Source organism: Falco peregrinus, chromosome 1 (genome assembly GCF_023634155.1).
Source record: "Falco peregrinus isolate bFalPer1 chromosome 1, bFalPer1.pri, whole genome shotgun sequence".
Lineage (NCBI taxonomy): Eukaryota > Metazoa > Chordata > Aves > Falconiformes > Falconidae > Falco > Falco peregrinus.
This window is the reverse complement of record NC_073721.1, coordinates 50,803,143-50,817,692: the sequence shown is the minus strand read 5'-3', so window position 1 is coordinate 50,817,692 and position 14,550 is coordinate 50,803,143. Positions and strand designations below refer to the sequence as shown.

The following is a 14,550-nucleotide window of genomic DNA, read 5'->3' as shown; positions in this document are numbered from 1 at the left end:
ATGGACTGCTCTGAAAGCTGCAGGCCACCCCTCCTGCCCGCAGCACCGCAGGGTAACCAGCCTGGGGACAGACTGCCCAGGGGGTTGGTGGCAGCGGTCCCCAGGCACCCCTGCACCTACTGAGGCTGGCAGCCAGGACCAGCCGTGGCGGCACCTGTGCAGGGGTCTGCAGAAAACCAGGCTGTGACACCACAGTCCTTTCTCAGGGGACAACCACCAGCCCCCAGATGTTAAAAGCCCTGGGTGAGGACAGCCCTGTGCCGGATCAGAAGCGGTGGCTTTGAAGCAAAAGGCTCTCCATCCCATTAGCGATTCTCTAAAACTGCCCACTCACCCCATATCTCTTATGGTGAATAAATTGATCTTTAGGAACTGAGCACAGTCATTTCCCAGTACTTTGTGGCAATTTTACACTATTTTCACAGAAAAGGGTCCATACCCTTTTGCTCTGAATGATACTGTAAATTAACTGTAATACAGGCAGACAGATCAAGTTCCCTTTGGATGCTGAGTGCAGAACTAATATCCAGCAGCTCAAGACCTGACAACACAGCCTGCTCACCGAGCCCCAGTAAGTCCAGAATCAAGGCATTTATGGTAGATCTTATTTCCATATTTTACAGATGAAAACAGAAAAGGTAAGTAACCAACCTGAGACTCACACTCTCGTGTGGACAAATACAAATATTGATGATCTGAACCCCTAGCTCAGGAACTACATGCTGTAATGCACACATGTGCATCGCCGAGCTGGACTGCACCATGCTGGCCTAAGAATTTTTGTTAAAATTAAAACAAGTCTATTTTTCATTTAAAATTACTGCAGCTGCAAGGCCACGGGTGGGAGTACAGATGTGCAATACTAAGAATTACCAAGGGGGAGTTTCTCAGGACATATTATGTTCTCACCAGATTCAGCAAATGCTTATTTATATCCCTCCATACTCTGCCGTATGCCTCTGGGAATCCTAAAATTAACGGGACTTTTCTTAGGGAGGAGGCTATTTGTCAGGTTTGTCAGGTTCTTGCTGCGGCAGGACCTGCTCCCACGATGCTTTTTACTCCTGAACGGCCGCTCGGATCCAACCCAGGTCAGTAACAGCAATATTTTTCACCAGCTGCTGCACCGTACAGAGGGAGCACTGCCGGTCTCCAACCAGCCCTAAAAGGCCCAGCATCTGTCTGTGTATCAATAGCTAAGTGCGGAGATGTCATTAATTAGAGACTCTCGTTTGGAATCTCACCAGAAGGGATGAGAGATCTGTCTGCCGGAGGAGCCCCGGCAGAGCAGGATGAGCACCATGCAGAGCCTACTCCTAGGGCAACTGGCCCCATCCTCTGCCCAGCACCCCCGAACTGGCCCTGACGGCACTGAACCCGCGGCAGTCTGGCACGGCCCAGGGGCGCCTGCAGAGCCCCAGAGGCAAGGAAGGGCTATACACAACCAGTCTTCGAAGGGCACATGGCCCTTGCGTTGTAACAGCCTGTTCCAGAGCAGAGATCATTTCTCATGTCCTCTGGTAAGTAACGTGACATTTGTAGCAGGAGCCTACTTACTGGAAGATGTTTGCAAGTCCCTGTCACAGCACCCACCGAATTCCCTTTGCATTAACAGTAAGAAAATGGTCCTTCCAAGGCCATAAGCTGCTTCCCTGGCTCACAGGGTGAGGGTGCTCTGCTTACTGGAAAGGCTGATCAGCGTTCCCGGTTTGGGCAGGGAGAACACAAGCGCCCCACCTGCATGTCACAGCGAAGCCCTCGGTGCCAGAGCATCTCCATCTGCACTGCCATATGGACAGGGAGGGCTTCGTCCAAAGACAATTTACTGGGTGAAGCCTGGCAAGTGCTAAAAAAACCCCCAACAAATCCACTTGCTGATAAAGAAGTGCAGAAATATTAAGATGGCTGGACCCAGCCTGCAATGCGGCATCGGGCACTGGTGCGGCTGTGCTGACGTGTGCCCCAGCTGCTGGGGGGCTCGTCTGGGTTCCTTCCAGCTCTGCCCGAGGTTCACCATCCGCAGCCAGGGTCTCTTCCCAGGGAGGCAGGCATGTTTCCACCAGAAGACAACCTGATGGCCCCAAAACAGTGTAACGAAGACGGATACTCTGCAGCTCTGCCTGCTTGCACCCAGCGTGGGCAGAGCGCAGCATCTGTGGCAAGAGAGACACCAGAGTCCTTGTAAACTATTGCTCTTCCTCAGCCATCCAACATCCTAACAGGCAAAGTCACCTGGAACATCGTTTGCTTACTGTGTACATACACTTCCAAGATGACAGGTACTTTGTTCAAATTCATCCCTCCACCATCGCTTTTCAAAATGCTGCCTGTGGGGCCATCCAACCTCTTGCTGTAATAACTCGCTGTGTATTCCAGGTCCCATCCCAGCTTACATAAGCTGATCAAATTCAGTTCCTACACCTTTGTCTTAGTATGATGGGAACGGCCAGCTGCCCAGAGACATCTCACAGCAGGAAACCCTCTTTCCAAACAGCACATTCAGTTCTTTTTGCCATGGGCCTTATTTTAATCCCTTTCTACTTGCCTGAAGTTCAGCTGAAATGAAGAGGGGGGGTTGGTGGGAATCTCATAAAAGACCACATTAGTTCTAAAGAGAAATAACATTACTGCTACTGGCACTGACCTGGAGAGTCCTACAGAGAGACAGGCAGTCTCTGGTTATTAAAGGAAGAGGTTTACTGCCCAAGAGCAACAAGAGAGGACTGTTGTTCTAAATAATGAAAGTCATAAAACATTACCATGCGAAGGGATGCAATCCCCCCCTGCCTGCTTCCTCCACAGCCAGCCAGAATTAGGGATGCCGGGTACTACCAGCCTGTGACAGCACACCTCATCTAACCAGCACCTTGTGGACTGCAGCAAAGACTTTGTGGACACAGAGGAACAAGCGTGGGTAGCAATCCACTCTGTCCTCACCAAACTTCAGGGCTGGATGCTGAGCAATGGAGGCAGCAACCGTACCATGCACGCAGCAGCTCCACAGAATGACCGGAGGGACTGCCTGGGAGTCCAGGCTCGATGTTCTTTCAGGAACAAAGATACTCTGCCGAGGCTACAACGAGGGAAAAAATGTAGGGCCTGTCTACACAGAATTATTCTGGAATAGGTCTTGTGTGTTTAAACTCACACGCTTTTATTCCAGAATTGCTTTTTTGTGAAGACAAGCCCTCAAAGGGGCAACCCCGTTGTTTCTCATTTCAGAACCTCACCTGTCTGAAACCACCCAGCTGCTGCTGCTTCTGTGGTTTTATGCTAAAAGTTTTCCTGATGTTTCTGAGAGACAGAAACAAACAGGGAACCTGGCTGGGTAGCTGCAGAGTGATGGAGCAGATGCAAAATGCAACACTGGGGAAACAATTAACAATGGGGAAAAAATTAAAGAGCCTTTCTTAAATCTCCTACTGTTCTACTCTGAAGGCACAAGCAGACTGGGGAATGTTGAAAGAAGTCCAGGCACTAAGCCGAAGCTGTCCCATTAATACCAGCCGCTGAGTCAGCCTTTGCAACGAACGCCTCCCCACTGTCAGAGGGATCTGATCTCCTAAATTACAGGTTTGACTCTGCGACAAGGCTCCTGGTCAGGAAACATTCCCTGCATACAGCTTTTCAAGGGTTGACAGTTCTTTTCTCTGACCAGCTGGGAAAAGGGTCTTTAGGGCAATCCCTACCCTCTCAGCAGCACATGTCCGCTGCAGGGGGTCCTGCACGCACAAACACAGCGGAACAGACCGTGAGATCTACATGCAGCATAGACAGAATTTAAATCTGTCTCCAGCCTGGGGATTAGGTTTTGTTATGACTGAGAACAAAGTGGACAACTCCACCAAATTGATTTGCAACATCAGATGGGAGAAGGATTTTAGCAGTCACAGATGGGAGTAAATCACACGCCATCCTCTGCCAGCTTCACCAGGGGCCGGGCAGCTCTGCTGCACACAGCCAGTCCCACCGGAGGCTCGGAGCCGCGCTGCTGCTGGTTACAAACTGGGACTGCGCTCCCTGCAGGGCCCAAACTGGTGCGATGGCTGCATTTCTTCCCGCAGTAGATGCAAACCAGGCTCTCCTATGCAGCAGCTCTCCCTCAAGCCCTCTCCTTGCTCATCAGCAGTGCCTGCCTGGCCCCCCTGCCTGCTGCTGACTTCCCGCTAACCTCCTGACCACCGCTGGGAGTTCTCATCCATTCCTCCCCAATGCCTCATCCTGCTTCAACTTAACAAATAAATAAGAAAGCGATGTTATGGGAATAACCAAGAACAACAGCACAAAGGAACTTGCATGCTTCCAGAAAACGACAGAATGTTTTTCTTCCCGTAGGACAGGACACATGGGTGAGGTCTCAGCCTGCAGCATATCCTTCTCCCGTGTTCTGCTAGCCTGAACTTTCTCCTGCCGTTTTCCGAACACCAGCCCCGGCAATGCTGGTGGGCAGAAGTGGAGGTGGATGCTCTTTGGGCAACAGGGCGCTGGGAAACACCAGCTAGCGCACTCACGCCGCCTCATGTTACCCTCACTAATGCAACACCTTTGCTGAGCAACACAAAGGACATATAATTAAACTTATTAATGTCCGCCCTTGTTTTTAGACTGTTCTCAGTTTTAACTGGCAGCAGAATTAATTACATTCAAAAGGACTCTGTCAGCTCATAGCAGATTCCAAACGTTGTTTTTGCCAGAGCAAACCTGAAGGATGGTTTTAACCTGCGACATGCACCTGAGTGCAGGTGTTTGTTTAACAACGCGCCACTGCAAAGTTTGTCAGTGACAACCTGAAAGTCCAGAACAGTACAACCAGCAAGGACGCCGACTGCATCTGTAATGCGCAGGATGGGAGAAACTGCAAAAGCAAGCAACATGCATCAAGAGCAAGAAGCAAAAGATGATCAGAAATGTACTTGAGTCTCAATAACCAAAGATACCGTTAAGAAGCAAAGGGACTTCTCCCTCTTTCCCAGCAGCAATACAGCACCACCATCTTGCTTTTAACAGAAATCAACGCTTACGTAAAAAAAAAATTACCTTTTGGTATCACAATGGCCTAAACAAGCATAAACCGTGCCTCATCTGCGGGCACCTGATGCTCATGGCAACCGCACATCCACCGCTCCAACCTGGTGCCCAAACCGCTGCGCAGCCCTGAGGACCAGCCCTTCCCACAGCACCAGCCTCCAGAGCCGGCAGGGACCACCGAACCCCCAAAACCAGCCGGGGAACCTCCAAGGAGGCAGGGGCAAAGCCAGGAGGTACGGCTGCTGGGAGCACTGCCCCAGAGACCCCCAGACGCCACCACCCCAGGCAGGGACTGCGGGTCACGGGGCGCTCCCAGATCTGAGACCAACAAGTTTCCATGGTAGGAAAAGGCTGCGGATAAAGGTTTTCATTTTTATCACTGAAATGTTGCTTAACCTAAGTCTGGAGGCACAATCTGGACAAGACGGGCAATGCCAGGCGAGATCTCTCCTCCTGGATTAACCACAAGGGAACCGAAGCCGCCAGCCCCATCTCCGGAGCCCGGCCAGGGCGGCTGCCTCAGGCAGCTACGGTTTTTTTTAGAAATAATGATTTATGAACGATTATTTAATAAATAATGATGAAAACAAATTCCTAACGCACAGAATCACGGACGGAGCGCTCCTAAAAGCAGCCGTGGCCGGGGGCAAGCGGCGGGCTGGGCTCACCCCGCGGCCGCCAGCAGCCGCAGCGGCTCCGCTCCCGGCCCCGCTCCGCTCCCGGCCCCGCTGCGGGGCTGCCCCGGCCCGCCGCCCGCCGCCGCTGTGACAACCAGCCCCGCCCGAGGCAGGGCCGCTTCCCCGCCGGGCAACGTGCGGGTCCGGCCCCGGATGGCGCCCGCAGCCCCCGCCGAGCTCCGGGGCCCCGAGTTTGCTCTGGACGCGCAGGAACCACGGCCGTGCCCGGGGCTAGGCGGCGGAGAGCGCCGGCCCCCGCACGCGTGTACACGGGCACCCGGGCACGCAGGGAGGCACGTACCCAGGCAGACACTCACCCGCAGGGCCCGGCTCCCGCCGCGCCGCCGCCGCGCCGCCCCGCTCCGGCTCGGCCATGCCGCGCTGCCGCCGCCCGCGGGCGGGACCCCCAGCGCCACCGCCCCCAGCCCCAACGCCCCGGGCCGGCCCCGCCGCCGCCCCGCCCCCCTCGGGCCGCCGCGCCGCGGCCGGGGCCGCCGGATTGGCTGCGCTGTAGCTGGGCAGAGCGCCCCGGGCCGCCGCCCCCGCCCGCCGCCCCGCAGCAGCCGCACGCAGCCGGGGCTCGGCTCGGGGCGGGGACGGTTCTGCCCTGCGCGCCGCCGGGACCCGCCTCGCCCCCGCGGCCGACCTGCCGCTGCCCCTGCGGCCGAGCCCGCCCGCCCGTTCGCCGCTTTCATTTTGCTGTGATAAAACCCGGGGGAAGAAAACCCCGTTCTGCAGGAGCCTTTATTTTGGCGAGCCCCGCACTAGGGCACCGCGCCCCCCGCCGGGGCTGGCGGAACCGGCGAGGGCAGGAGGCAGGCGGTACCGCCGGCGGGCCGCCCGCTCGGCACGTCTCCCGCCCTGCTCCGGCGAGCCGAGCCACTGACCTCCGCCACCGCGCGGGCCGCCGCGGGGGGCAGCGCCGGCAGCAGCAGCCGGCGTGAGCCATGGTGCGCAGCCCGGCTCCGCACGGCGCTCCCGCAGCCCAGCTCCGCACCGCAGCCCGGCTCCGCACCGCAGCCCGGCTCCGCACCGCGCTCCCGCAGCCCAGCTCCGCACCGCGCTCCCGCAGCCCGGCTCCGCACCGCGCACCGCAGCCCAGCGGCGCAGGCAGCCGACGGGGCTCGGGCGGACGCCGCGCTCCGGGCCCGGCCACCCGCACTCCCGGCGCGGCCCGGGGCGCTGCAGGCTCCGCCGGAGCCGGGCAGCCGGGGCGGCGGGGAAGGGCCCGCAGCACGGTCCAGCCGCCCTGCCGGCACCGTCCTCACCCAGCCCCGCCAGGCCGCGGCTGTCACCCTGGCGTGTTCAAATGCCTCCATTACTCGTCAGAAACCCAGCAGGGCTGGCCAGTAAATGACAAACCACGCACGGCACCGTCCCCTGCCTGTTACTGACGGCTGCTGCCTTCCCACTTCCCAAGGGCCACCGTCCGTGTCCGCACCAAAGCACATCTCCGGTCCTGCAGGGCTGCTCAGGATCGGCGGAGAAAGCAGGCACGGGAGGGGAAAACGGGAAGGCAGCAAATATCCCTGACTGGAAAGGGTACTGGGGGCTTCCCCGCGCCAGAAGGGAAGGAAGCTGGGCTCAGAGCGGGACACTGCCCGAGGCAGGAGTCTCGCCTCCTCCAGAGACCTGCAAACCAGGTTCCCAGCTGAACCGTCCCTTCAGCCAGCACCACCGTGCGCAGTGCTGAGACGAGTCAAAATTCTTAAGTTCTCTGCCCAGTTTGACACTAACTCCTGCACATCCCACTTCTGTGCCTCCTCAGCCAGAGAGGTGGGCATGATCCTCTCTCACCTCCAAAGGATGCAGAAAATGTGAAAGACTGGCAGCATTATGGCTGGGTGCAAATAACAAGGAGCACTGTGTGTCACCATGGAGTCCTTTTTGTCCTTCCAGGGTAAACTGGTCCCCACCGCACCCTGGGGACAACAGCATCAGCTCACCAGCCACGCTGGCAGCAGGACACCCCAGTCTCCACATTTCCCACCTCACCTCCTTAGCGGAGCACATGCAGACCCTTTCCCCTTGCAGTCTGCAAGCAGGGCTCTGGGTTTAGCACGTTTTGCCTCATTTTTGCCTCCCCCTGTTTCCCCCGCCAGCGGTTTGAAGTTTTCTCACCCTTTGCTGGCAGATGCCATGCAGAGAGACAAGCTTGCTGTCCTTGATCTGCTTTTCAGGGCTTCTATAAAGTAGGGCACCAGCACCAACCCAGCATCAGGTTTTTGATACATTGCTGGAGTAGCCAAAAATAATAACAGGCAGCTTCAGTCAATCTTTTCGTTCTCAAATCTGCAGCAGCAGCACAGGGGTCCTTTGTGCGGCAGAGCAAAAATATGGTGCACGCCAGACTGAAATCCTGGTCAGCAATCCACGGCCACTGCTGCCCGAGAGCTGGGCCCACCAGCAGCTCCCAAGCAGCACACCCGGGTCCTCGACGGGGAACCCTGGCCTTGCAGGGTCCCCTTTCCCACAGCCATCAGTGCTTTGCTCTCTGTATTTCCTTTAGCACCTTATCTCCCTTCCTGCGGTGCAATGCTAAGGTCAAGTTATAGTTTTACCAGCCCTTTTATCTTTCTGGCAAGACAGGAAAATGCAGAACTTGAACTTTGGAACAAGCCCTCACACTCGCAGTGGGTGGAGAGCGGAGCAGACTGAAGGCAGCAGTAGAGGAGAGAATCCACGTTCTCTCTGCAGCCCAGCGCTGGAATATTTTCTGTTGCACGTTCAGACACATTATTAGGACAATCTGGAAGGAAGTACGGAACCCAACAAGCATGTGCTTTTGGCCTGCGCTCCAGCAGGAAGCCAGATACGCTGGAGCTCTGGCAGCTCCAGCTGACGTAAGGACCCAGCACAGCTCCACTGCGGCTACCAGGCGACAAGGAAGAAGACCAGTAACACCGAGCAAAAGAGCTCTCTTTGCTGGGAACTGCCCAGCTGAATTTTCCCTGTCCCAGACCTGAAATTCCAGATGGTCGGTCTGTGCAGGACTGGCACGCAAGCCAGGCATCAGGAGATGAAGTAACATATGAACCTGGAGCCCCAGGTGCTCTGTGGTACCATCCTGCTGCACATTCATTCTGCACGCTATGGCCTCCACAAACGACAAATGTGCTTCCTGAGGGTCTCGTGCTGCCATGCCCCTGCCCCGGTGGGCTGCCCTGGCGATCATGCTGGACTCGGGGTGGTGTCTAAAACACGCAGACTTCTTGGGGCTGCAGGTCTGTAATGCAGAGGTCACTCACTCCCTCGCCCTCCCCACAGCCTCCTGGCTGAATACCCCTGTGTGCTCAGGAGGTGCAGAAGCTACTGCAGACCAGGGCCTGGGGGGCTGCTCCTTCCCCCTCCCCAGGGAGGTCCGGGCAGTGAAGAAACCACACTCTGTGACTCTGTTTAAATACTGCTGCAGTGAGCATTACTACCACCAAAAAGAAGCCTGTACATCAGCCTCAGCTCATTTTATTCCAAGCCAGGGTTTATCCCAGCTTCCTCAAAGCAAGCTTGCACCTCACTCCTCATCTGCACAAGGTGGTGTTTCCCTGAAGACTCTTGTTCTCCCCGCAGGTGGATCTGTTCAGAGGGTGATACGCAGGTGTACAACATGGTTAGAGCTATTACTGTCATTGCCAACGCCGGCATCCTCCCCGGGGCACGGTATGTGACCCTACCCCTTCTTCACGTCTGCACCTCCTCTTAGGGCACCCAGCACCCACCCCCCTGCTGACTGCTTAAGAAATGGCACTTGCGAAAGGAGAGCCACCGCGCTTCATCAGAGGTCAGGTCGAACGGTACCTTCAGTGGGTTATTAGAGTAAGTTTTCCATTCACAGTTAGGCTCAGTGATTATTATTTGTGTTATTTGTAGTCCTCTCTTCCTGGGTCACTGTCTCTCCTTTGGCCCCAGCCAGGCCAGGCTTACTCTGCTTTCTCGGCGGGACAGGGAGGATGGTCAGACACGGCTTCGCCTCCAGCCCTCTGGGCAGTGACTTTCCAAACTCCTGCTGCGTTTGCCTTTCCGAGCTGGTACGCCCAGGTATCTCTCACTCTGTATTGACTGTGAAGCCAGCACCTTATGACCACACTATCACTGGGAAAAAGGTAATTCCCTGATAATCTTGAAGAGTTAGCAGTGGAAGGGACTGCGATTATCCAGGTTTATTCCAAATTTACATTTAAAATCAAATACCTGTTGACGTTGTAAAACCCACTTATTTTAGAAAGTTCAAACAACCCCGTATTTCAGCGTAATTAACATTAAAAGACCTGTAATTGCACAACTGGCTGGCTGTTACCGGGTTGCTGCTTGAGCACTGGGGTGGGCATGGTCACTGTTGTGGGGCTCTTTGGAAAAAATTCTTCAGTGCATGTACCACAACCTATGGCACCGTCAAACAACGTACAGATTTCACCGCAGACACCCTTAACTTGACTGTCAGAACCCCCAGTGTTCCTTCCTCAGACTGCATATTCACACAGCAGCCTCTGAGCGCTCGAGAACTACGGAACTCAACAGCCTGTAACCTTGGCTGTGTTTATTTTGTCCTTCAGTCCCATTTCAGCCAAAAGGTAATCTGAAGCTGAAGGGCACAAAATTTACCCAGGTCTTGTGGACTACAGGAACAATGGCCAGATTAAATGAAAAGATTATTTAAAGAGTGCTTCACCCACTTCATTAAAACGTGCCCAACGTTCACAAAAGCTGAGCTGCAGCAATGTAGCAGAATTGACATCTAGCACTTCTGAAAAATCAGGCACCGTATCAAATAGTATTTACACTGAAAGAATATTTAACCTCTGACTAATGCTGCCTTTTACGCCATATTTCATAGTGGCTAGACAGTGGATCTGGACCAGCCAATTTCTCTTTCTGCCTGTAATTAGCTTCACTTTTCTGCTCTTCTGAACAAGCCTTAGACTTTCCTCTAGGAATGTAATCCCAATCAACAGGAATCCTGTTTTTACTGAGATGCCACTCATCTTTTCTGGAGGTTTTATTCAAAATGTAACACTGTTATTAGCAGCAGATTTTTATAAACCTTTTTGTGAGGTCCCATTCCTGCAAACATTCAATATCATTTTGTGCTATTAGTCTCGCTTCAGAGACACTACTTAACATTCAACAACAATTGGAGCCAAGAAGCATTTGCAGGAGTCAAGTTTTGAATTTCAAATCTAAACTACACAGGGTTACTGATGGCGTATGACTTTGAGCCTGACAAACACAAATACATGTTTTAGCACCTAAACTACTTTTTTTTTTCATTTGTCCTTCTGTCTAATAGTATTGGCATATATAAGAGCTTCAGTTTAATAGGTAATAGCTGACTTCAGAGACTGAATAATATTCTTAAACAAAATGATGTTCTTAAAAAATATCCAATCAATGAAGTTTATAATCAGAATAAAGTTAGGAAAATGTTATTTTGCTGCTGCTGAACTCTTCCTTAACAAAAAAGAAGAAGAAGAAGAAGAAGAAGAAGAAGAGAAGCTCAAAGCATTTTAAAGTTTGTACTGATTGTGTGTATTTTATCCAGCGATGGCACCAGGATATAAAGCTAATTTCTTCCAATTGCTATCTGCCTTCTAGCCAGATAGATTTTAGTGTCTTTTAGGGATATAAAGTACATCCTTCTCATGGGAACCTTCTTTTCAGATGGAATGAGAGATTCACACTGATGAAGTTGGTGATTTTTCCATGGCTTTCAGAGCTGTAACTGTAGGCAACCCATCCCTGGGAGCACACACACCAGCCCTTGCTCTCCTCTGCCTCTGGCATGTTACAGGAGACGGAAGCCCTTGGAAGACAGAGTATTTTTGCACTCTTGTACGCAGCATCTGAGCGTATGCTGGCAAGGGAGAGGGAAATCAGAAAGCACTAAGGAATGCTGAAGGCAGACCCATGCCTGGGGGTGCACACTGCCAGCCCATTAGTGCTGTCCCTGGGCTTGTCTTGCAGGCACAGATGCTGGAGGTACCTTACAAGCCCCCCTCTCCTGACAGCCTGGGGCTTTCCCTTCTGGGGTGCTCTCCACAGGCAGCTACCAACAGAAATCAGTAATACTGACACAGGAACCACAGCACCTCCACAAACAGCCTCATCCATACTAAAAGCATGCCCAAATCCCCAAGTAGTAAGACATGTCTGTCTGCAGAATCCGTGCAGCCATGCCTGACAGAACGGGACCTCAGGAAAAGCCATCGGCACTGGAAAGCTCGCAAATACTGACTGCAGTCCCCCATAGAATAGAATCACAGGATCATAGAATCATTTAGGTTGGAAAAGACCTCTAAGATCATCAAGCTCAGCCGTCAACCCCACACTGCCAAGCCCACCGCCCTAAGCGCCGCATCTGCACGTTTTTTAAACACCTCCAGGGCTGGTGACTCCACCACCTCCCTGGGCAGCCTGTTCCAGTGCTTGACAGCTCTTTCAGTGAAGAAATTGTTCCTAATATCCAACCTAAACCTCCCCTGGCACAACTTGAGGCCGTTTCCTCTTGTCCTGTCGCTTGTTACTTGGGAGCAGACACCGACCCCCCTCGCCTGCAGCCCCTCTCAGGCAGCTGGAGGGAGCGAGAAGGTCCCCCCTGAGCCTCCTGGTCTCCAGGCTGAACCCCCAGTGCCCTCAGCCACTCCCCATCAGATTTGTTCTCCAGCCCCTTCCCCAGCTCTGTTGCCCCTCTCTGGACACGCTCCAGCACCTCCATGTCTGTCTTGTAGTGGGGGGCCCAAAACTGGACAGGTAGGAAAAGCAAAGATATTTCTAAAGATCACCTCACTGGTTTTCACTGGTCTGTCCATCTCTCCTTTCTGACTCACGCTGACAGCCCATTTCCAGGAATGACCTGTTTCTCCCCGAGCCGCATGCAGTGCAGCTCTGCACTGAGCCCGGGTCAGCCCCAGTGACCCTGCTGGGACCCCCGACCCTCTCTCACCAGGCTGGCTCTACCATTCCAGCCTCCCTGACCAGGAATTCAACTGCACTACTGGGGTGCACCACATCCGTACTCCAGCTCTTTTTCTAAAGTGCAGGTATCATTACTGCATACTCCATGCAATGCCAGGGGGCAGCTACTTCCACAGCTGATGTAAAAATTGTTATTAATACTTACAAACTGTGAAAAACTCTTAAAAAGTCCAAATCCTGGCACTGCCCTAAATTAAATTACAGCCACAGCCTGCTAGGGGTACGTGGATAAGCACGGAGCCAAGCTTGCATGCAGTCCTTATCCACAACCCACACCTGCTGCTCCCTTCTGAACGTTCAACTAATGAACACAGCGTACAGCCCAGAGGATTTAAGATATGGAAAAGGTCAGAGTGAAAACTCAGGAGTGAAGAACAGATTGAAGGGGGTTCATAAATGACAGCCCCATTTTAAACCTAAAATTAATTTTTTCAATAAATTAGGGCAAGTGAGCTTTCCTCCAACTCAGACAATGCAGCTCTCCCTGGATAGAGACTGGTGGTGGGAGGAGAGGGCACGTGCACTCAGGAATCAATGCTAATACCCTAAGAAATTAATCTCTGAAAATTACTTCAATGGAATATAAATGATTTCATATAAATCTCTGAATAGCAAGAGCTGATAAAATCTCACAGTGATACCAAGAGTAAGTACAGACTGGAAAAAAAAAAGCTTCCGTCTTTTTTACACAGGGTTGGTGTGGTCACTGCCTTTTTGTGCCTTGGTTTCCCAGCTGTGGGCACAGGCTGTTGCATTGGTACATCTGTGAAAGCTGCTGAGAGCTAGTTACGGTTACACAGGGCTGAGGATAGGATGTGGCTTCCCGAAGATGAAAACACAGGCTATTCTACTTTAAATAAGCATCACAGTTTGTGATTTCAAAATGTAGTCAGGATAGCACTCTCCAGGGAAGGGAGGGACAGGCTCTTATCAAAGCCAGGGGCAGAGTATTGTGCTCTGAACCCGTTCATGAATGCCAATGTGTTTGTACAGGGTGTTCCTTTTGGTACCTGCAGGACAAAGCTGGCCATGGTGGCAACAAAGCTTTGCAAATCTACATCAGACCTCAAAAGTACAAAGCCTCTCACCCTGGCTGAATAATGTATTAATTAAAAGAAGACAACAAGTAGCACTTCAGCTTTGCTGCTGACCATTCACTCAGGGAGCCGCGGACCTACAGCCCCCCCTTCGCTCTGCCTGAGCCGTGCCAGTGGGTGCCCCCCCATGGCAACATGCCAGGAGATCCTGGGGAGGGGGACAGGGCAGGCTGCCAGCCTGGGGGACACGGGGCTGGAGCTGGGGCTGTAAGTGCAGTACAGTCCCAGGCTGCGTTCCGTGACACACTGGCTCCAACTGACTCGCCAGCCTAGAGAGCAACCAGGGCTGCAAGGACCTCACACCCCACCGGCCCTGCCAGGGGTGAAAGCTCAACTCCTCTAAATTTGGCCTCAGACCCATTTAGAGTTGTCTGTGATAGCGGAAGATAACAACCCCCTAATGCTGTTACCAACATACGAGCTTCAAACAGAGGTCAACCGGTATTTGTTTTCCTAACAATTGATTACTCATTTCTCTCAGAGAGATGAAATCAGACCCAGTAAATCATTCTGACCAGGAACACTTTATACCATCTTCTGGACAGGACACAGAGATTCCTGAACAAGCTCTGTGAGCTGCCTGGTCTGGTGCACGAGTATCTCCATCCTCACCTTCGACACAAGGGAACCGGAGGGGAACTTGACCAAAACCTTCCTGTTGCAGGAAGGGAATGAAGGCAGGAACAGGGGCAGGGCTGAGCCCTGATGCAGAAACACTTTCCTTTTGTAACCAAGTTATTTTTAATCAATCTAGTTAGAGAGATGCAAAGCACTGACAC

The 14,550-nt window shown here is 53.1% G+C and overlaps 1 protein-coding gene across 8 annotated transcripts in view; it reads right to left on the bottom strand.

Annotated features, from left to right (window-relative positions):
• Positions 1-14,550, bottom strand: part of DAB2IP (DAB2 interacting protein) — a 167,316-nt gene that overhangs the window by 49,366 nt on the left and 103,400 nt on the right. The window contains exon 1 of one of the 8 annotated variants that reach the window (XM_055801335.1): positions 7,827-8,242. The exons of 6 other annotated variants lie outside the window; for them this stretch is intronic. In XM_055801335.1, the coding sequence (XP_055657310.1) occupies positions 7,827-7,939 (113 nt within the window). In that variant the 5' untranslated portion in view covers positions 7,940-8,242. Of the gene's footprint in view, positions 1-6,022; positions 6,108-7,826; positions 8,243-14,550 lie in introns of those variants that run through there. One more of the 8 variants, XM_055801344.1, reaches the window with a different exon arrangement.